This window comes from Dermacentor variabilis, chromosome 3 (assembly GCF_050947875.1).
Source record: "Dermacentor variabilis isolate Ectoservices chromosome 3, ASM5094787v1, whole genome shotgun sequence".
In the NCBI taxonomy this organism is placed as follows: domain Eukaryota; kingdom Metazoa; phylum Arthropoda; class Arachnida; order Ixodida; family Ixodidae; genus Dermacentor; species Dermacentor variabilis.
The window spans coordinates 29,766,900-29,788,850 of record NC_134570.1 but is presented as its reverse complement, the minus strand read 5'-3'; the positions used below and the strand labels follow the sequence as shown (position 1 = coordinate 29,788,850).

General features: G+C 45.6%; 1 protein-coding gene across 1 annotated transcript; it reads right to left on the bottom strand.

Moving 5' to 3' along the window:
• Window positions 1-450: 450 nt before the first annotated feature.
• Window positions 451-21,931, bottom strand: LOC142574463 (uncharacterized). Its single transcript, XM_075683533.1, has 7 exons — window positions 21,665-21,931; window positions 21,309-21,380; window positions 21,078-21,180; window positions 14,589-14,726; window positions 10,114-10,356; window positions 3,245-3,469; window positions 451-1,296 (listed from the first exon to the last, which is right to left on the bottom strand). Exons 1-7 carry the CDS (start codon window positions 21,682-21,684, stop codon window positions 451-453), a joined length of 1,647 nt encoding a protein of 548 aa, XP_075539648.1. The 5' UTR covers window positions 21,685-21,931.
• Between the last annotated feature and the right edge of the window lie 20 nt (window positions 21,932-21,951).

Genomic DNA, 21,951 nt, shown 5'->3' with positions numbered 1-21,951 from the left:
AACTGTACTACATGTAACTTAGCACAAAACCATGACCAGAATGTTGCAGGCATTAAGGCACTATGAAGCCAAAGTCAATCAGAAACCTACTTTTAATGTTGTTACTATGAACAGGAAACACTAGAGAGCCACTTGCATTAGCAAAACACAGCTTGTGTTGCAAGTCCGACCAACACTTTCTTCTCGTTCTTCCAAGCTTGTATGCAGGGAAAGAGGTCCACACACACTCTCAAATGTACAAGCCAGCATAAAAGACAATACCTTAGGCAATGAAGACGGGAAGGAGAAGAGCTTAGAGTTAAACCTTGAAGTCCGGATCCTATCTAAAATAAATACTACCCTTAATAGTGCAGCAGCTATTAATCTACCAGTGGCGTGAACAGCAACTTGGGGGTAACAGTGACTGGTGAGAAGAATCCGAGGGCTCCAGGGGCAGGATTTCTTCCATCGTCATCTGTTCTCTAGGGGAGTGCAAATTCCGGGGGGCTCGTGATTCCTGGGAGCCACGCCCTGCGACTTCAATTGCTTTTTCCTGAATGCCTGCTGTGCACTGCTGTGGTGACTTCTGTCATTTCCACTACCTCCTCCTCTCCTGCCCCGGCGATGACCTTGGCCACCGCGATGCTTGCTCTGACCCTCGGCTGCATCGCCGTACCTGCCGCCGCCGGCAGGCGAACTCGGAGATACATCTGCATGCCCATCACCTCCGTAGTCCTGATCAGAATGCGTGTTCCATGAAGGGCTCGAGTCCGTGAACGTGCGCATGGTTGTTCTGACAGTCTCTCTGCTCGAGTTCTTGGCATAGCAAATGTTTGATTCGTGGCTGCCATCATAGTCCTGACGATAATCTTCGGCTTCCTTATGATCTGGAGGCAATCTGTACCAGTTCTGCTGCTGTTGTCTGCCCCTACCCCTGCCGTGATGTGGTCGTGACCTCCGCGACCTTTGCCCCGTCTCCGACCTTTGACCTGTCTCTGACCTTTGTAGCCTTTCTGTGCCAGATGACGACGAACTCTCGCCAGAATGTTCAACAAACCCGTTGGCAACAGGCTCTTCGTAGCTCTCATTGTGCATCTGCTGCCTGTTTGTGGGCCTTGACTGCCTGTTCTTTGAAGGCTTTGCAAATCGTGGCTCGAGCTGCTGCTCTTGCTGCCTGTCAGTCAAGCTGTGAAAAGCCATGTCACTGGATTTCACAGACGCTCCGCTTCCGGTGTGCCGCACAGGCGGTCTCCAGTTTCTCAACTTGAAGGCTCCAAAGTGTTTCGGTGTTTCTGACACATTGCTGCTCTCGGGAGCCTGGAAAAACAAGAGAATTTACAGAAACGATTACAGTTTACTGTAAATACTCAGCATACAAAAAACAATGACTAAGGGATCGTTCAACACAACAGAGAAAGACAAGCAAATGCAGTGAGGCTAGGGACAAGTAGCACGCAGGTGATCAAAAGTTCACTCTCCTACTGAATTTTCACCTTGCTTCTGTTGATGTGATGAACTCAAAACAGCCTTCTCGATCAGAAAAATAATATACTGTTGGCCCAGGCAGCATGTAATGCAGGTGACCTTTTTTTCGGCCATTAATGCATGAAGAGCCACTTAAAGAAAAAAGAAAATTTTCACAACAAAGCGAAAGACTGATTGATGAAGTTATAGTAGGAGAATATCTTAATTGTATTTTCGAGTGAATAAGGAGTTCCTCCACTTGAATCGCAGGCAAATTTCAGACCTTTAAAAACAAGAGAAAAGAAGAAAGACCCCATGTACAACTTGAGCAAATAACATTCGTATCTGTATAGATATAGTAAAATGCACAGAACTATCAGCTCAAAAGAGAGCCTGCCAAGCAACTTTTCACATGTTCAGTCAACATTGCTCTGAAGAAGGCTGCTGCAGTGAGGCGAGGTTTCGCGGCAATGTGGCTTCACTGCGGTGTGCTCCTCATCGCTGTGAAGTCGCACCAGAAGAAGAAATTTGAAAAAATACCTCGTTTTAATTAAGCGGGCAGCTTCAGAAGTGACATGGATTCCTATATTCATGAGGAAGCATTAGCAAGCCATTTCCAAATAAGGACTGTATATTTTTTTACCCAGTGGTGTCTGCACTAGTACACACATAAGCCCTGTTGATTGCATTCATAATGAATAATCATTTTAGATCTGGAAGACACTATCGTGGAATAGCAAACTCTTGACGAGTAAGCAATTGAAATGTTGTCATGTGGCATATGTAACTCTTCCACATAGGAATTGATCAAGAAACAGATGCTTTCAAGGCATCTTGTCTGGCTGGGTAGCAAATTCCTGTCAAAAGGAAAAGAAAAGACACCAACCAGAACAGTGTTAACAAAGATTACAAGTTTCAGCTTTTGTAAGGAAGCTTTGTTCAGCCGAAACGTCTAATACTTATTGACAACACCCTTCTAGTCTGCTTCTGACAGGAACTGATTAGCACCCGACGGGCAAGGCAAGCCTGTAGCCTTTAGGCATGGTTCTGACAAGGTTTATCTTTATCCCCTTGTGAAAATGCTAGATCCATTCTGCGGCTTTCTTGTTCACCCACTGTTGATCATAACAACTCTCTATATTGTTCCAAGATCTTTGTATTTTGATTCCACATAAGAAGCCGTTTCAGGTTACTTAAAAGCTGGTGAGCAAAAGAGAAAGAAAGGATAAGTTCAGAGTTAAAGGGACACTAAAGGTAAAAGCAACTTGAGCCTTATTAGTGGGTACACTTCCACAGCACTGAATATGCCACTCTTACTATGGCAGGAGGCTCGGTAGCCAGAAAAGACGAAAAAATGGGAGGTTGGTAGTGTTGGCACTGTGAAGTTCCCACACAGCTCACCGTGACGTCGTGGGTTCTGACAACACCTGCATGGGCCTAGAAAATTTTTTCTCAGTAAAGATGGACTACACTGTATTCTGAAAAAGCCAAGGAGTGAACGTGGCAAGTTTTGAGAACATTTACTGTGCCACAACAGCCCACATAAGAGAAAATACCCCAAAATCTCTAACGATACACTGAGGTATGAATAATGGGTTTCGGCATAAAATAATAACAATAGTAAACAAAAGTGTGGTGCCAATTTTTTCCTTCTAATAATCAGCCTTTCATCACAAAATTAATAAAAGTAAAGTTTTGAGGAATATTTTCATCAACCTAAATTTAGTGTTTCACTTTAGTGTCTCTTTAGGAACAGAAGTATTTTAACAAAATGAAAGTAAGGCAAAAGAAAGGTGCACACAGCAGATATCTCCAGAAGGAACTTGTTCTTCTCGGCATCCACGTTGATGATGCCTCCTTGGCGCTGCTGGCGGACATAGAGATGTGCCATGCTGCGCTGCAGCTGCTCCAGTTCGGGTGTCATGCAGAAGGCAGGCTGTCTTTGCTGCTCCATGGGCGGTGGATGCTCTTCTTCAGTCAGCCCCAGCAAAGAAGCTAGGGGCAGACGACACACGGGGCACACCACCTGCATATCCCAGTGAGCACTGATGTACAGAGTGGTCCAATGCTAAATGGAACACACGAGTATGGAGCATGTGCAAACTTCTCCTTCTGGCAAGTGTACGATTGCCCAACTGTGCAATAGATTGATTGCAGTATTGATACAAACTGCATGACAGGATGGGGCAGAAGGTAAGAAAGGGAAAAGACGAGCGCAGGTTTACAAGTGCATTGAGACTTACCCTATGTACACAATTCTAGCATGCACTTATTTTTCAGAGAAGTTCAAATACTGATATGTGCATTAGAATCAAGAACAAAGCCAAAACTGCAATAGGCGGCATCCACACCCTACCTCCCAATGTCAAATTTCACCTTCAAGTCTCGAAGGCAGCACTACCATACTGCAGGTGCCGGAAGGTCCTGTGAGTGCCTGAAGTTCGTGTTTATTTGACACAACCTACAGCCAGTGCGCCAGGTGTGCCTCAAATGGCCTCAGAGTAAGCAATACTGAGGATGAAGGCTGTGTTTTTCCATACTGCAGGCGCTGGAGCTATGTCTTGATTACTTGAGATCAGTATCATCCAATACAACCTAGACAATGCAGCTTTGGGAGTGCATTTTCAAAGTATGAAAAGTGGGTGCATGCATGCCACAACCAAGGGCACATTAAAATTGAGCAAGCACAGTACAGATGCATCTGTACCAACTTGCCTAGCTCTCAACCCTGTTAATGTAGATTACTTCGTGGCCCTAGCACCTTTCTAGACACCTGTGCAATGCAGTGGCATAGCTTCAACAGGCATGACGTTAGAGTGCCAGAAGTGTGAGAGCTGCACATTGGTATGTTCCCTTTAAGGGGCCCCTCACCAGGTCTGGCCATTTTGAGCTGACAAGCGCAAGAGCATATGAGGCGCAATAACGATCATGTCTGCAAAGTATTACATCGCTACACATTGTGGAAAGATCTGAAATTTTGAATCGAACACCGTTTGCCCTTCTCCTCGTGGCCGCTGCACTAGCCAAGCCGGAGGGTGACGCACACGTGCTAGAGTGCCTACGTACACGTGTGTGTGCTGTGACGCAACTTTGAGAATTATTCAAGGCAACCTCTGTTATTTGTGTAATATGTTGCTTGAATAGACGAATTAAAGCTTAGAGAAATAATAAAAAACAGAAACCAAATGCCTGTGTTTTTGTTTAACTTCGCACTGCAGCAAGAGAGAAGTACTTTCGTTTCGTCAACTTGTTCCCACGTCGTGCAGTCGCCCGTGCAGACACCGAAACTGTGTCATCTTCTACAAGGTTCCAATGCGCGATCATGCTCTGTGATTTTCTTGCGCCTGCCTCAGTATTTTTGTAGCACTGACTTATATCGCTTATAAGAAGTCCTCGTGCACAGCACGCAAAACGAGACAATCAGAACCACTGAAGTGTGATGCCATCAGCGGAAGTGCATCGCACCGCAAAAAAGCAAGGAGGAAAAAAAAAAAGAAAGTGAAGGCGGGGTTCGTGACGTACACGTCCCGCAATCGTCGAGCTACAGTATGGGAGAACAGAGGGAAGGAATTTCGCTTACAGAGCCTAGATGGGACAAGTGGAGAGATCGTCTATGTTTTCGGTGAAGCTTGCCTCCTGAAATCACGGGTTTGCGGTACTTAAATATTTCTATCTCGACTATTAATGAGCCAGTCTGAAAAATTTCTGTGGAAGAACGCTCCTTAGAGGAAACGTAACAACTTGCAGTGTATAATCGAAGTTTGCTGCATGGCCTGGCGAGGGGCCCTTCAAGCCTTTCAGGGTCGATTTATTTATTGCAGATTCCAATTCTTCTGAGGGACCATAAAGTGAGAAAAAATATATTTTGCATTGGTATATATGTACTCTTTATTCATGAATGACAAGGATGAAAAAAGGGAATAAACTTATAAGAATAAAATTTGATGCATTGTTATAGTTCAAGACTTAGAATATTTCGCATGTCTCAAATGTTCCTGCTCTTACACTAATATTTACGTCTATAGCCTAATCGAAGTGCATAGGTGAGCACACCCAAGAAAATTGTGTGGTGTGCCCGTCAAAAAAGCAAAATGTGGGACAAACTTCCGCTAATCTTCATCTTATCGCCAACCAGAGGCAATTAGATATTGAGAGTCTTCCCCCCCCCCCAAAAATAAGAAACAAGGAAAGGCATGCATGGTGGCATCCTTCCTATGCTCACGCCTGTGAACACTAAATGAGCGAGAAACAGGCGGCCACCCTTTGAGCGATTAATAATGAGATAGCCATTAGTTTTGCGAGTGCAAGAAGCCTGAACCGTCCGCGGAACAAAACCTAAACCGCTGCTCACTCGTGCGCGCGCCAATGCGCGAGTGGTAGTATAAAGACACGCCAGAGTAAACTAGCTCTAAGACAAACCATGCAACGAAAACAGAGAGAGGAAGGCGCAAGAAAAAAATTCCCTGTATTCCCACATAGTGGCATAAACTAGCTCTAAGACAAACCATGCAACGAAAACAGAGAGAGGAAGGCGCAAGAAAAAAATTCCCTGTATTCCCACATAGTGGCAGCACATTCCAGGAAAGAAAAAATTAGGAAATTGGCGCACTTTTTAAACGTACAGACGGCGTCGTAAATATACGGCATTGACCATTTTGGACTTGTTTGCAGCGCCATATATTTACCTCATTGACCCTTAAAGCGTTAACACTGGGCCGTACTGTACACCCTTAGGCATGCCACTTTCCAAGAGACTGTTCCCACACTGCAACGTTGCAAAAATGAGTGCCTGCGCCTGTCTACCTCGACCAACCTGACACCGACTGGTTCGAGTCGGCACACAGCATTTTACTGCAATGGCAATTAAGTGGACGCTCCAGCTGCAGATGCCACATTGGAATCATATCCCAGATATATGCTGAGTGTCCCAGCTAAAGGTAGCCAAGCTATTAACAGAAAAAAAAAAATAACAAATTGAACGAACACAGTGCAAGATACAATTATAAGACCTGCAGTGTTCAGTCATCAGAACATTGCTGATCTTATAAACATATCCGGCATCTTTTTCTTTTCTTTCATTTACTAGCTTGACTAATGCTAGCTGGAACACCCTATATATACTATGTAATATATATATATATGGACAAGAACGGCACCGAGAGCGGCGCTGCTGCGCCGGCGTTGAGAGCGCCGCATGCGAAGCAAAATTCTAATAGCGGGTGGTACCCCTCTCCCATCTCTCGTTCGCACCGCCTTGATTGCCTCCTGCACTGCGCGTGTTTGGGCACGTTTCGTGCCGCGCGCGGTGTGTGCCTACGTGTGTGCGCGTGGACATTTCATTTGAAGGGCGATTTACAGTCTGTTTCACATTTAGGGAAACTCGGAGCGCATTGCATCGCGATGCGGCGAGCGCTTGAGTCAGGCGGCGGCAGCAGCTCGCGCAGCTGCTCGAGGGGCGGGATCTTGAACGGCGTCGTCTGCTACGGCGGCGCGCGCTGGCCGCATTGTCGGGAAGCGTTCTACTGTCAGTTGCAGGGCGCCGATCTCATGGTTACTGCGTGAAATGAGCCGGTATTCTTTACTAAGCGTTGCGCGACGCCCACTGATACGCCTCGAAGGTAAATTCATCGCTGAAAGGTGCAGGGCAGTCATAGACGACGTACTGATTCCATACATTCTTGACGGCCCGTTTCTGGAAGGCGACTGTATATTCTAACGCGATAGGTCGCCGATCCACACTGCTCCTGTTGTGCAAGAACTGCCGGAAGAGCGCGCAGTCACTCTCTTGGAGTGGCCGCCTCAATCCCCGCGCGCCAACATCATTTAAAATGTCTGGGGCTCGTTGAAAGTATCACTGGCGCAACATCCCCTCTATCAGTCGCCCCCGAGGATAGGCTTCGATCCACCATTGTCAGCGACTGAGACGTGTTGCGAATGAAGACATCCCTGATCAAGTCATTCTACACTTCACTGCCTTCCAGGATGAGCGCTGTCATCGCTGCCGCTGGGGACATGACGAGATACTAACTGAAGTTCCGAGCATGACGTGTCCGATTCACCGCCGGCGGGCAGGGTCTGCCTGGTGTAGTGAATGATTGTCGAGAAAAATCACTTCCGGCTCATTGTCTTAACCTAAAACATTTCTTTAATCGTATCCGTTTGTTTCATCGTGTTCGACCCCCATAGTTATCATTGTTGAGTGCTTTGTTGTGCTTTCGAGTCAAACAAAGACTGAGCACGTTCCGCGCACATCTTGGTGCGTCTTGTCACTGCTTATTACGGTAGCACACACAGTGAAGAAATATACGTGCACGCGCTCAGTACCCCGGCCTTTCGAAAGAACAAACGAAGCATGCTGTCAAAAGAAGTTTGTGGAACTCCATTATCGCCAATGCCTTCATTGCCTCGGAGTTTGGCTTCGCACAACGTTTAGTAAAGAATATAAGCTCAGCTCCCGCAGTACCGATGAAATCGGTGCACTGCCCCTGACAGTAGCACGCTTCCCGACAATGCGGCCAGCGCGCGCCGCCGTAGCAGACGACGCAGATCACGATACCGCCCCTCGAGCGTCTGCGCCTGCTCGAGCTGCTGCCACCGCACGACTCTATTGCTTGCCGCATCGCGATGCAATACGTTCCGAGTTTTCCCCTAAGTGTGAAACAGACTGTACACGCTTCTATTTGCCTTTAAGAAGATCGATACGATTGACGATTATTTTTATGGCTGCAAAAGGGCAGCGTCTGTTTAACCGTGTAAGTGACGCTGAGCAGGTAATTGTAAACGACATCGTATGTGCCGCTGGAAAAATCGTGAGCACATACGATACGGCACATACGAGCTAAAGTCATTTTTGCAGTGTCTCACAATGTTTGCTACAAATCCGTGTTGTCTCTGATGGCGACAACGGACTTCCATCGACACTGTGCGGAAATAAAAAAATATATCGCTGCATAGCACAAGTACGACATGCGCACACAACTTTAAACTAGTACGTCCCCTACAATATGGAATAGAGGCAGCAATGTAGACAGCTTGGCCATTTTTTAACAGTGCCCAAGAGACGGAAGTTGAAAGTATTAGTAATCATTCCTGCTTCAGCAATGCCATCGCGACCAAGACGCGGGCGTGTATCGTCCAGTAAGTCGATCGAGCGATGCAGTGGTGAAGCGGGAATGAACTCCGGTCATTTTCAATGCATCGTGCATGTATTCAATTTCTCGGCACGCGTGAACTTCGGCCACTGCGCATACAACAGAAGTGGTTTCCATTTTTTGGCAGCGCACACACAAACGAAACACGAGAAAGAAGACAAGACAAGCGCTCGTCGAACAACTCAAAAGTTTTTATATGAATAAAAGAATTATGTACCGAGTAATTTTTAAATTCATGTGGGTTACATATAAAAACCGTCATACACTCAGGAGTGATTAATGAACGCGCTCGCTTCGTTTGCCAGTTGTTTACTTCACTCGGCGCACCGCAGTAATCCATGTCTGTCGTCTGCTTTTTTCGTACCGTTTTCTTGTGAATCGGCAGAATTTCACTGGTGGCATCAACCGTTTCGTGTTTACATTGCTGTCGTGACAGTAAACAACGCAATAATAATTTCCGGTCATCCTAAGAGGCGCCGTCGCAAACAAGAGACGTTTCGCGCGCAGCGCGAACTGAACGCGGGCACGACCGCTAAGGGAAGCGGCGGCGGAAACCTACACCCGTTGGAGATGAAATCGTTCCGCCAGGGGAGAAACGAGCGCTGACGTCTAGGATGAAACTTGGCGTGCGGTCGTCCATATATAATTTTTTTTTTCGGGTTTTACGTGCCAAAACCACTTTCTGATTATGAGGCACGCCGTAGTGGAGGACTCCGGAAATTTTGACCAGCTGGGGTTCTTTAACGTGCACCTAAATCTAAGCACACGGGTGTTTTCGCATTTCGCCCCCATCGAAATGCGGCCGCCGTGGCCGGGATTCGATCCCGCGACCTCGTGCTCAGCAGCCCAACACCAACCACGGCGGGTCATGTAATATATACACAGGGCATTTCAGAAAATGTGTCTGAAATTCCTCAGAAATAGGGAAGAAATGAAGAGCAGTGGGTGACCGTGCTTCTTAGCTTGGCTCCGGAAGACCAACTCTCAGCCACCCAGCTAGCAGAGGACGCCGCCAGGGCCCAAGGGCTACTGGCCACCGTTTAGGCTTGGCCTTGTGCCCCTAAACTGCTGGACACTAAATAAAGTTATTTCTCCCTCTTGGGGTTGCTTTTACCACACACACATAAAAATTAAAATGGCATGAGGTAATAATTAGGCAAATAATTATGAAAATAAGTTACAGCTACCTTTTAACCAAAAGATTCACACAAATAAACCTAATTCAACACCTAAGTCAATCATCCAAGGAGTTCATAACCAGTTCCAGACATCAAAAGATGACTCTGCTAATTTCTTCAGTGTAACAAATTGGGTGCACGCACGCCACTATCAAGTGCAACTCTCACACCCTTAGCAGATGCTCATGAGTGATGCGACCGTTTACATTTCACCAACAGGTGAGCATGAAGAAAGCAAGATCATGCTTGATAAAGATGCTTACTTCATGCTCACCCAAAGGTGATGCATAAACAGCACATATGAAGGTCATAAGAAAGTAGCAGTTGTTTCTTTCCCATGCCTTGTTGTTTGCTGTGTCGTCGTCAGCACCGACACTGGCAGAAGGCAGTGTGGGGCTCAACTTGTCGGCCTCTTCCAGGGCGATCTGCTCGAGTGCGTGGCGCACATAGCGAGCCAAGCAGTGCGAGTGGAAGTAGTGGTAGCACTGCGTCTTGGTGAACACGTCGCCATCGGCAAAGCCGTACAGGCATATGGTGCACTGGCAGCATGGGATGTTCTCCTCTGTCAGGTGTTCCTTGGCCACCTGCGCACGCACCGGCAAGGAAGCGCATGGGCACATCTTGTTCTATTGCATTAACCCCTTAACACCAAAGTTCTTTCGTAAAAAGGTGCATAAAATTTAGCGTTTCTTCTTATTCAATTAAATTATTGCAGATTATATATTGATTCGATAAAGATATTACATGTGCTATTTATCTCCTGTATTCATCATTCAAAATATTAATGAAAGACACATGCTCTAAATGACAGACTTTCCCTCAGCACATGTGAGAGGTTCGAGCGTAATTATCTGAGCAGGTGATAATGAGGGGAACCAAACACATTGAGGTGCATGTTCAGTTGCCAAAACTTAAATGGACAACAGCAACAGAGTTGACGAGTGCAGCTGATCTATGGCGAGCAAAGCAGAAGAACCTGTGGCCTGGATGAGTACGGCTAGTCTTTGGCTGAATTGGTCATAAATAATATTACTAATAATATCACGCAGCGGTTATCTCGAACAAAATGTCACAACCATGCGCCGTTTTCCGGAAAAATTCGAACCAGAGAAGGTTGATGCAGCGCAAGGTACCGTATTGCCATAAAAATGATGCGGAAAGACATGCGACAGGCCAAGACCGGAGCAAGGAGAGCAGTATGTGCCCTCTTTTCCCACACGGGTTAAAAGGAGCATGCTCATCTGTCCTTCCCCTCCTCATCACTCCTAACGCATGCTTGATTAAATTACTGCACCCTCACCTACTACCCACCACCCTCCTCCCAGCGAGTGCTCCATCCCGTCATCTCCTGTATTTGGCACGCGGGCATGCGTCAGGACACCATCCTTCTCAGCTCACCCATGCAACTACAGCAAATGGCGTGCAAAGGGCAATATTGCACTTCAGCTTTATATGCAACCTAGGCTTCTCGCACATCTCACTCACTGATGGAGGAAAGATTTTTTCAGTGAGCCTAGTGACGGTTTTGATTTGGCACGTTGTATCGCACAATTGATTGGGCCCTACATTTAAAGGGGCTCTGCTTAGTTCAAACTCCGTTTTATTTGAATAAATTTCTGGTCCCCTTGGAGTTCGAATTAACGAGATTCTACTGTATTATTGTAGGCTTTTCGTGACGCATCCACTCGCATTTAAAACATAAAATTTAGCACGGAGGCTGATCCATACCTACACCATCTGTGACTGGGACTTCTAGGTTGGAAAGTTTTGTTGCAGTTGGCACGACATATTCTAATTGCCATTTTTAATGTTAAATGATGGTCCAAACCCTGTAAACCATGGAAAAAATACTGGCAAGCACCATGGCACCCTAAACACATTTACTATAACATTTATTTCCACATACCAGTGCTGATTTTGGTGCCAAGGTTCACAATGCATTGTGATGTCACAATAGTTACTTTGTTATACGAGATATTCGTTATAGGCATATATATATATTAACCGCATGCTGATACTGCTGAAAAACACTTATTTATTGTACCTTCAAAGCCCAAATGCGTTACAGAAGGGAGTGGAATGAAATACAGAGCATGTACAGATGACAGGTCTATAATAAAAAACAAAATTAAAAAATGCAGATTAACAAAAGTATTCCTCAATAGTAGTTCTAAAAGCAGATGTATCAGTTATGTTAACAATTGAGACCAGCAGATAATTCATTGGTAGTTTTAGGAATAAATGAATAAAAAAACAGGTTTGTGCAACCATTTGGAATGCTCAAGTTATGGTGATGGTCAGTACTAGATGATATGTATGCAGGTTTGGAGAAAAGGTCACTGTTTAATTTTGCATTGCAGTAATAAATTTTGTGGAGCAGTGATAAGTGCACTAACTTCCTACGGGATAAGAGGAGAGGGAGGTTTAAAGTAGCCTTCATAGATGTTACGCTTGATGTCCGAGAATAGTTAGTAAGAATGAAATGTGCGCTATGATTTTGTATAGATTCTATTACATTTGATAACTAATCGAAGCCAGGGTCCCAGACAGAAGAGACTACTGACCACGAAGCAAGAAACATTTAGGAGTGGAAATTCCGCTGTTTGCAGTGACCAGAAAAGGTCACAAGCCCGCGGAGCCACTATCATGCTGGTTGCGCCTGACGGCATGGAAAGAAATTACCGTCGTTTCGGTTGCCAGGGCAACCAGTCAGGCGTGTTGCTCCCGTTCGGCCGCGCGCGCCTGACTTCTAACGAGGGCACTCTCGCACGCTTCTTTACTGCTTGTAGCCCGAAGAGCAACTGCTGCTGCGCTTCAGCCATTTGAGCACAGTAAAAAAATAAAACACATTCTTTTGATGATATGTAGCTTCTGGTTGTACGCAGGGCTATTGTTCGACACCCACGCGATGACTTTGATTGGATGAGTATAAGTGCTGCTGGCATTTGTCGAAGGCAAACATGCCTTCACGTTCATCGAGTATGTGACCATGCTGAGTTTCATCTGTTGGAGGAGAGTGCGGGCGTCGCGCTGCGAGGTTGAGGTCGCACTGCGCTGTTAGTATTGCGGCCTTCGAACAGACACTGACAAGAACTGTTGCTGTTTGACTTAAGGGCGCAGAAATACAACATTACGGCATGCCCGCTGAAGCAAACAGCCGTGTCGTCTGCTTGTCGTCTGCTTTGAGCGGGCGCCTCCGGAGCCGCCTGCACGGGCGCTGCATTTTTTTTTTTCCTCACTGTGGCTTCTACGACGCGGCGCATGGCGCCACCACTGCATACGGCCCCGTCGGCGCATACAATTGTGACCTTATTTGGTGGCTCGCGCTGATGGGAGTTTCACCTCCTAAATGTCTTCCTCCGTGCTACTGACTTATACTGACTTCCTTATAGTACTGTCATGTCGCGACGGTGAATAATAAGACACTGCCAATGGCGTGAGGCAAGAAGCTTACTCTTTATTGATTGAACCTGTGCCCAGAGAAACAAGTAACACTCGAAGCACGATAGCAGTAAGCACTATTGTCAGTTGTCGAAAACTGATCTACGAGTCAAGTCTAGCAGCTATTTATGCATGGCTCATTGTGCATTCCAGTGTAATCACAGGTGCTCTAGTGTGTTCCAAAATGTGCACCACTACATGTTTTGTGTGCGCAATCTGATTAGACAAGATTCTTGCACTATAGAATCTGAACATCACTGCAGAATGTTCCGACACATTTTGGCACGTCTTGCCCCTTGGTGGTAACTTTAGAACAGTGGTTGGCTGGTAAGAAATATTCACCAGAAAAAGACAAACAATGTATGCATGTCAATATCTACGAGGTGACGGACCCAGTAGGTGAATGAGTCATGATCTTATAACAAAGTCGCATCCAAGGAGAACGCTTCTGTTATATACAATACTTGTTATAAGCCCATATTGGCAAGAAAACTTGAGCTCAATTTGTTATCCTTTCTCCTCGAATACTCTGGCCATGGGATACTAGGTCACATTAAACATTTAAGATAGCGAGAAGCACACAGGTCAGAAAAATTGAACAGGACCCACAAGCGGTATTGAGCATTTAGCATTTGTGTCACCTGTTCTATTCTTTCAGTCCAGTGCGTATTGTGACATAACTTTTTAATTATGTACCAACTGGCATAAACATAACCATCTGGAATAGTTCACATGCCTGCAATGCTATGAAGGAACTTAATGCTTGTGAATCCCACCCCTATCTTTTCTTTTCTACGTCAAGATTGTTTTCTTGTAAATATATCAGTCAAAGAGCTTACTGTTCTGTAATGTTTGAGTGTGCCTTTGGACTCAAGAAAAACGTTGAACAAAATCAATTCACTCACATAGTATATCCTGTTAGATGAGTGATGAAACGTTTTTATTAAAAACTAAATAAAAAATAAGATGAGAAGTAATATGGTGCAATTATAGCATGGACCACTAAAGAAAATGAGAGGTAGGCAGGAAAGAGAGGCCTACATATACTCATCAACATAAGCATGTAACGAATATTGCATATAATGAAGGAATTTTTGTATTGGATGCGATTTCATTATACTGATGCTGACTTTACACAGCGGCAAGCAAAAAGAGACAAATTAACAGCTTACATCTCCCTCGCTAGCTTTTGTAGAGTAGGTAAATTTTACACACAAAGCCATTATGAATAATTGCAAATTTCTAGTAAAACCCTTTCTTTGCTATTTTCTCCAAGTGTGACATTGTGATACTGACGTCTACTAGGTATGTTAGTTATATCATGTGTTTGCTTGTAAAATGATATGCTAGTCCTTAAGTACATGAGTATTCTTACCTCGATTAGCTGGTACAACATTGGGCTTCCCACATTCTCCTGTGCTGTATCTTGCAGATCTTCCTGAATCTTGGCGGTTTTCTCATCAGAGAGACCCCGAGGGTTGCGGATCGTGATCTCGGGCAAGACATCAGGATACTGTTAAAAAAGACCTGAACTATGAAAAGGAATCCCAGAACGAATGTCCACATGTAACATGATATAAGTGAAACAACTAGGTTTTTAAAACAGACGTTTGGGCGAGTTGGTAAGACACATTTGAAATAGAACAGCGTGGTTTTCACTGGGACAAGCAGAGAGAAACAACACGGATGAGCGCTGACTTGGAACGAAGAATATATAACAGCTTCAACCAACAGAAGGAACCAAGAAAACCATACATATATTCACAATCAATCATACACGCTGCACTGATACACGCTGCACTGAATGATTACAGGTATGTCCCCTGTTCAGTGCAGCGTGTATGATTGACTGTGAATATATGTATGGTTTTTTTGGTTTCTTCTGTTGTATATCCTTCGTTCCAAGCAATAAACTTCAGTTGCAAGTCAGCGCTCATCCGTGTCGTTTCTCCCTGCTTGTCCCCGTGAAAACTGCGCTGTTCTGTTTCAAATAGGTTTTTAACAAAAGCAAAAACAAACATGAAATATGATCTGCAAATGAATCTTACATGTAAGAGCTAAAGTAACGGCACCTAATTATCCACAATAAATGAGTGGCCACATTTAAGAGGAGGTGCAAGTTGATTGCATTCTTGCGTGTAACCACCAAGCATGGTAAAGGGCACAGGGGTTTTATTTGTACATCCATTCACTTGATCTACTCCATCTTCTAACTCCTCTTCTCCTAAGCTGTACCCCCACCACTCACTCATGTCTAAAACCAGCGACACACCAGAAGAACAAGAAAAGTTCGCTGCAGATCACCCATATGACGTCAGTGGGGCGAGCTTTTGGATTGGCTGACCAGCGTGCGTGATCGATAATTTTTCCAACTTATGGTAAACAAATGATGTTTGTAATAGTAGGAATGTTAGTTAATTTGTTTTTATAAAAAGAAAGTAACATAAACAGAATGCAGAAGAACAATTTTTCCGTACAATTAAGCACTTCCGGCACACAGCAAGTGTCGTCTGCTTGTGTTACAACGTGCTCCGTCTTTGACGAGAGCTCAACTGTCAGTGTCGGTTTGTCTTTTCGCGAGCGCTATGATTCGACTTTGTTGCATTGTGGATTGCAAACGTAGCGACTGGCAATATGTCAAGCTGCAACATCATGTCCCTCTGCAAGCCAGTAGAGGAGCGGACTGGCTGCAGCGCATCGGACTGCCGCTATCCGATCGTTGCCAGGATTTGTGCGATTGCGGCCGTCACTCTACACTGGAAGATTACGAACGCTATAGCGTTTCGCGAGTCTGGTATTAGGGTAAATGCAAACGCAAGGGGACAGGGCCTGGCCGTGTCCGCTTGCGTGTCGTTTCAGGAAATGCATAGAAGCGCAAATGTGAATGGTCTGCACGGTGCAGCCACCTGGTGGCATAGAGCTCAACCACACCGCACCGTAGCAGTAGTAACCACACAGTAGCTGTAACAAAATGTGTTCTTTTTTGCTGCTGATGTACATTTTTCGCAGGAGTGTAATCATTAACACGTTGTTTTTGTAAATGTTTAAAATGTTTTACACTTGGTTAGAGCAATATTAGCTCTTTCTTTGGCTGGTTAAGCTCTGCGCCACGGGTGGCTGGACCATGGAGACCGATCAGGCAGCTCACGTACGTCTACACTAAAGTTCCTTCATAAGCTTTAGTTTATGCCTCCACTGTGAAATCTTCAGGTAGTGTGTGATTACCGGAATACCAGACACATTCGGCGCTACGACAGAATGCTCGCAACGCACGCTGCTTCGATAGCTCTCGCTTGGGGTTGACGGCCAAGCGGCTGGCGGAGAGGTCTTGCGCGTGCGGGGGCGAGCTCCAAAACAACCGGAAGTGGACGATGTGACATCTCATCGTGAGGCAAACCAGTGAAGGCGGAGCTTAGCCCCGCTCGCTCGGCGAACGAGTTGAGGAGGAAAAGCATGGCTAGGGAGGAGGGTAACTTCTAATCGCTTGTAGCTCCATTAATACGTAACGCTTCACTTAAATTGTGGTGCAAATGTTCTACTTAAGCTGTACCCAACGCGTCTACAAAATTTGTCCAAACCGTTTCAAGGGCCCTTTAAGGCAATCTTTGATGTAGCATACGTCTGTCGTGAATTTGGCAATAAAAGCAGGATGCTGGAGCTTCCTAGGAGATGGGAGGCACTGCAGGAACGTAAAGCCAAAACAAGTGGTTTTTGGTCTATAAGAATTATAAATTGTCACCCTTCAATGAAGTACCTGAAATGCTTCACTGCAAGGTAGGCTGCTAGGAGCTACTGTCCGAAAGTACTGTATCGGCGTTCAGTGTAGCGTAACTGCGAGAACAAGATAGGGGCCCATGCACCATTAATCCAATGATGAATAGCAGCTTCCACGGCTTACAAAGAAGCATCCACCATAAGGTTAGTATGAGCAGTCTGTGAAGGATGACACAGCAAGGTGACTTGTGCAAGTTCGGTCTTAACAGTAGCAAAAGCTTGATGAACGACCATGTCCCAAGGAAGTGCAGAGCTTCAAGAGGCCACACTAACTTAAAGCATTTAGGAAACGTCGTGAGCTACGTGTGGACATTGGAGATGGGTAGTCACTCGATGACGGCCTGAACCTTGTCAGGCAGCGGAGTGATGCCACGATTGGTTATGTGATGTCTGAGAAAAAAATCTCGAACCGCAAACTGCCATTTGTCAACATGACGAGATTGTAATCACGAAGTCGAGCGAAAAGTTGGCGTGGATGTGCTTTTTGGCTTTCATCATTGCTGCTGGCAATGAGAAAATCATCTATGTAGGCAAAACAAAACGGTAAGCCTCTGGTGACTTCGTCTATAAAACGGTGAAAGGTTTGAAATGCATGCGTAAATACTCAGAAAGGCCAAGTGGGGTGGTTATAGCAGTGTTTGGAATGTCTGCTGGTTCAACGGAGATCTGGTGATAAACTTTCCCAAGATCAATTTTCGAATCTATTGTTGTGCCAGTTAAAATAGCAGTGCAATCCTGCATGTTGAGTAGCGTGTATCAGTCGGGAGCAGTGACTGTGTTCAGTGTGCTATAATCACTACAGGGCCACCAGTCATCTTAGGCACCATGTGTAGTGCCGAAGACCACGAGCTTGATGACAGACAAATGATTTTTAGTTGCAACATACGCTGGAATTCACTGCGGGCAACTCGAAGTTTATCCGGATCAAGCCAATGGGGGTGACAGTGAACAGGCGGGCCTGTGGTAACAATACAAAGGGTTACAGTGTGTTTAGGGGTATTATCGATCAGAGACTGTGAGGTAATGTCTGGAAACTCATTGAGTAGAGCTGCATATGGTGAGGTAGGCAGTTTGATGAAAGTAGGGTTGAGAGCAGTAGCGTGCAACAGAAAACCATTGACTAATAGGCCTGTGATGTTATCCACCAGTCAACAGTGACTCATGTCCACAAGCAGATGAAAAAGGCTCAAGAAATCAGTCCCTAAGATGGAATAGCGGACATCTGCTATCCAAAACAGCCATGGCAACCTTCTCTGAAGACAGAGGGTTAGGTAACAGACTTCTGTCCATAAGTTGCGATGACGGAAGAGTAGATAGGTTGTAGGGGGGTTGACGATGCGCGGAGATGCCGGTCAGCTTTGGATGAGGGAATCATGCTGACCTCTGCACCAGTGTCTGCACCAACCAACAAACGCAGTCCTGTGGTTCGGTTGGTTATATGGAAAAGGTGGCTTGACATATGCCCATGATCTCCCGGCGCTGTTATAGATGACCGGCCTGAACATTTCCCGTGTGCTACGAACAGGGTGACACATGTTGACAAGCAGCAGCACAAAAACATCGGTGGTAGTAGCACAAGCCCTATGATGAAAAACTGCACTCAGGTTGGTGAAATGGCTGTTGCATAGAAGGCGGCGTGAGCGGCTGATGAACTGGATAGGGCCGACCATTGAAGTTTAGAGTGCTTCGCAATTCCTGACACAAGTCAATGACTTCAGAAGCGAGCTCTTTTTTATGACTGCCGGAGCGACATCCATCATATCGTTGGCAAGTTCTTACAAGGACTCATGCTTAGCTGTGACGAGAACCATGCTTACAGTCATTGGAAGACGTTGTAGAAACAGCTCATGTAATATGGACGAGTCCAGGGAATCTAGTTGGTCACCAATGAGGTGTCGCAGGTGACGCAGGAACTGAGCTGGACATTGGTCACCGAGCTCTTCATTGTTCGGGAGCTGCTGAATACGCCGAAGTGCAGGTGGGATGACATGGCAAAGAATAGCCTCTTTGATGGTCGTATATGTTGTTTCTTGATGTGGCTGGACAAGGATGTTGCATATCTCGGCCCTGGCCTGTAGCAGGCCTTCAAGGAGGAGTTCATATTTGTGAAACTCCGACGTGACGCGATGACTGTGGAACTTGTTCTCAGCTTGTATGAACCATAACGTGGGATTGGCGAGCTATAGCTGTGGTGGCGTAATGGTAGCTGTAGCTCCTGTAACACCCGTAGAAGGTACCCAACCAGTTGCAGAGGTAGTACGTGCAGAGTTGAGGTCGTCTGAAGTCTGGGTTTGATCCAGTGGAGGCCGCGTTCATAGTCCAGGTTGCCAGTAACTGTAGAACCAGCAAGCACAGTTAAAAGCACAGGGGTTTTATTTGTACGTCCTTTCACTTGATCAACTCAATCTTCTAACTCATCTCCTAAGCTGAACCCCACTACTCGCTCATGTCTAAAACCAGCGATGCGCCAGAAGAAGATAAGTTTGCCACATTTGAGTACAGCAAATAATACCTTTCATATTAAAGAAAATGACTTTTCCATGCACACATTTTTGTTGAAGCTGCAAATTGACACCTGAAATACATGTTACAGAACCTTGTTGACACACTCCTGTTATATTTTCCCGACTCATATGCTGAGAAGCACTGATTCCATTTAGTTTCAGTAAGTCATGTGAATTAGCTTCCTGTCTGTAGTGCTCCTCTTCCCAGTTATGTCTCAAAAGTGTGACAGCACACCATCGCCGCATGGCGTTGCTAAAAACTGTCACTTTACAGAATCTGCTGTGCAGTGAAAATGGATCAACATTGCCATGTTCAAATTGTCACGGCTGACCGATCTCAATACAGCTAAAGCCAAAAGGAGTTGGATAAAAGCACAAGGGCTTGACCTGCACCCCATTTATGGAGCCTGTCTTGTGAGCTTTAATACCTTGCGCGATTACTTCAGTACCAAAGGCTGTGTGGAAATTGAAAAATGGCTGCGACTGCTCCAAAAGAGGCTGTTATTGCCAAACATTCGATCCAAGCACATTATGGAAAGACAGAAATTACAAGTTTCATTTATGGCATTTTTGACTGGTCGCCTGCATCCTCCGACACACATGAAGAGGACAAGCACGCAAGCCAGACGTGTACCGCTCTCGGAGGAGCAAATGACAGAAGTGAAACCCCACGAATACAGCAAAAGTTCTCTTTTATGTGAATTAAAGCCTAGCCAAAGCTCCCAACTCTGCCAGGAACAATGGCAGACGCGCTGATGGGATGAGCATTTGTTGAGATGCCAACATGCAATGGCTTGGGTAACGGCGAACCGTCACTAACAGGGGCAGCACCATGACACTGCGTTGCGATCACGTGACGGGAAACACTGTCTTGATGACTGCTCCAATGACAGGGCTTGGAGTGCACGGGAGCGCTCAACTCAGGAGGAGAGCAATAGAAAAAAACAAGCCAAATGCAGTTGTACGCCGTCTTTCAACCAACTAGAAGCAATGCTGCTTGTGAGTGCAGTATAGGCTACTCTGAAACAAGCAGCTGAAGATGCCACTAGTGTTATTCTTTGCTGAAACTGCTCCAAAAAGTGTCTGATGTTCAATCTAACCACCAGGCTGGGATAACGAGCATTGCTGAATGGGTTTTAAAGAGTTTGATGGCTTTCTATTCAACTTCAAACACGATTTTGTATGAAAGCAATTTTGTCTTATCAGCAGCACTGAAGCAAGCATCTTCGGATCTTAAGTTCTGCCGGATCGTACGTTCCTTTTCTATGATCCCCTGAAACATATCGACATGGTTTTACTGCACAGGCTGCACTCGAGGATTCACAGCTTGCTCTGATGTTGATAATTAAAGATGAGGGTCGCTTTAAGTATAACCCATCTATCAACGGACGAAAGTCGCCAGCTGATGCTAGACATCGGTGGCCGAGGTTAGATCGCGCGCTCCGCCCTTACAGAAAGTGAACAGGGGCGCTGATTAATGCGGTAGCATAGGCTAGAGAAGGGAACAAAACAAGAACGAAACGACTCTTTTAGGATCCCGTGAAAGTACGACACAACATGCCAATTAGTTAGCAATCACTTCTTACCTCAGGCGGAATCACCAGGACTAGATCGAGGCGCACGTACTGTTCTTCTGCGTTGTCGGCCGTGGCCGGGTGCAGGGATACCTTCACGCACGTCGACCGTTTGCTAGAATCGCAAGAAAATAAGAGTACCAACAGTTTGCGTCACCACCGTCTACGCTGCCTGCCAAATTTGCTAACATTAAGCCGAAATTGATATTAAATGATATTATGCTGACGGTATCCGCCGCTTACCTTTCGTCACAGCTGACTTCAAGCTCGTGGATGTAGATGGCCTTCAGAGCTTCGATCTCGATATCAAGCGAGCTGCAAACATGAACGGGGAAGCCATCAAAAATCAGCTAAAAAAAAAAAGTCTGGCAGCCCAATGGCAGTTGCGCTTTCCTCATTACTATGATGCGAAGAGCCAGCAAGTGTGAGAGAGGAGCCCGCAAGAAGAAATGACAATGGTGCACGAAAGAGTTTAAAGTATCTATAGTTAACACACTATACGTGCACTTCGTGCAGTGGAAAATAAAAATAAACCCTCGACATGACTTTCACTCCGCCAGAAATAAGTTACGCGTCCAAGCTGAACAACAACACCTTACCTGTCCTCTTCACTGCTCATCTCTGACGGGTGACTGCTCCGAGCAGGGAGAATCCGTAAGGATGTGAAAGCACCACAGTTCTTGTATTAAAATTGATACCGTAATACCCTGCAGCAAATGTTCGTCTATCGTTTCTCTGCTCACCACATCTGAGCCATAGTTGCTCGATTGCTCGTCCCAAGCTCGCCGCTTTCGTTGTAGATAGCGGCGTATGTTCGCGGTCACGCGTGCAATTTACGTTTGAATTGAAATACAATTTGTTATTGCATAACCATTTATAAGATAAA

Bases quoted from the DNA above. Each gene is read 5' to 3' on its own strand.
- LOC142574463 (XM_075683533.1), bottom strand. From the start codon at position 21,684: ATGAGCAGTGAAGAGGACAG. The intron at 14,727-21,077 runs GTAAGAAGTGAT...CTTTTTTAACAG, and splicing joins TCCTGGTGATTCCGCCTGAG to TATCCTGATGTCTTGCCCGA. The intron at 3,470-10,113 runs GCATGGGAAAGA...TGGGATATGCAG, and splicing joins ACGACACAGCAAACAACAAG to GTGGTGTGCCCCGTGTGTCG.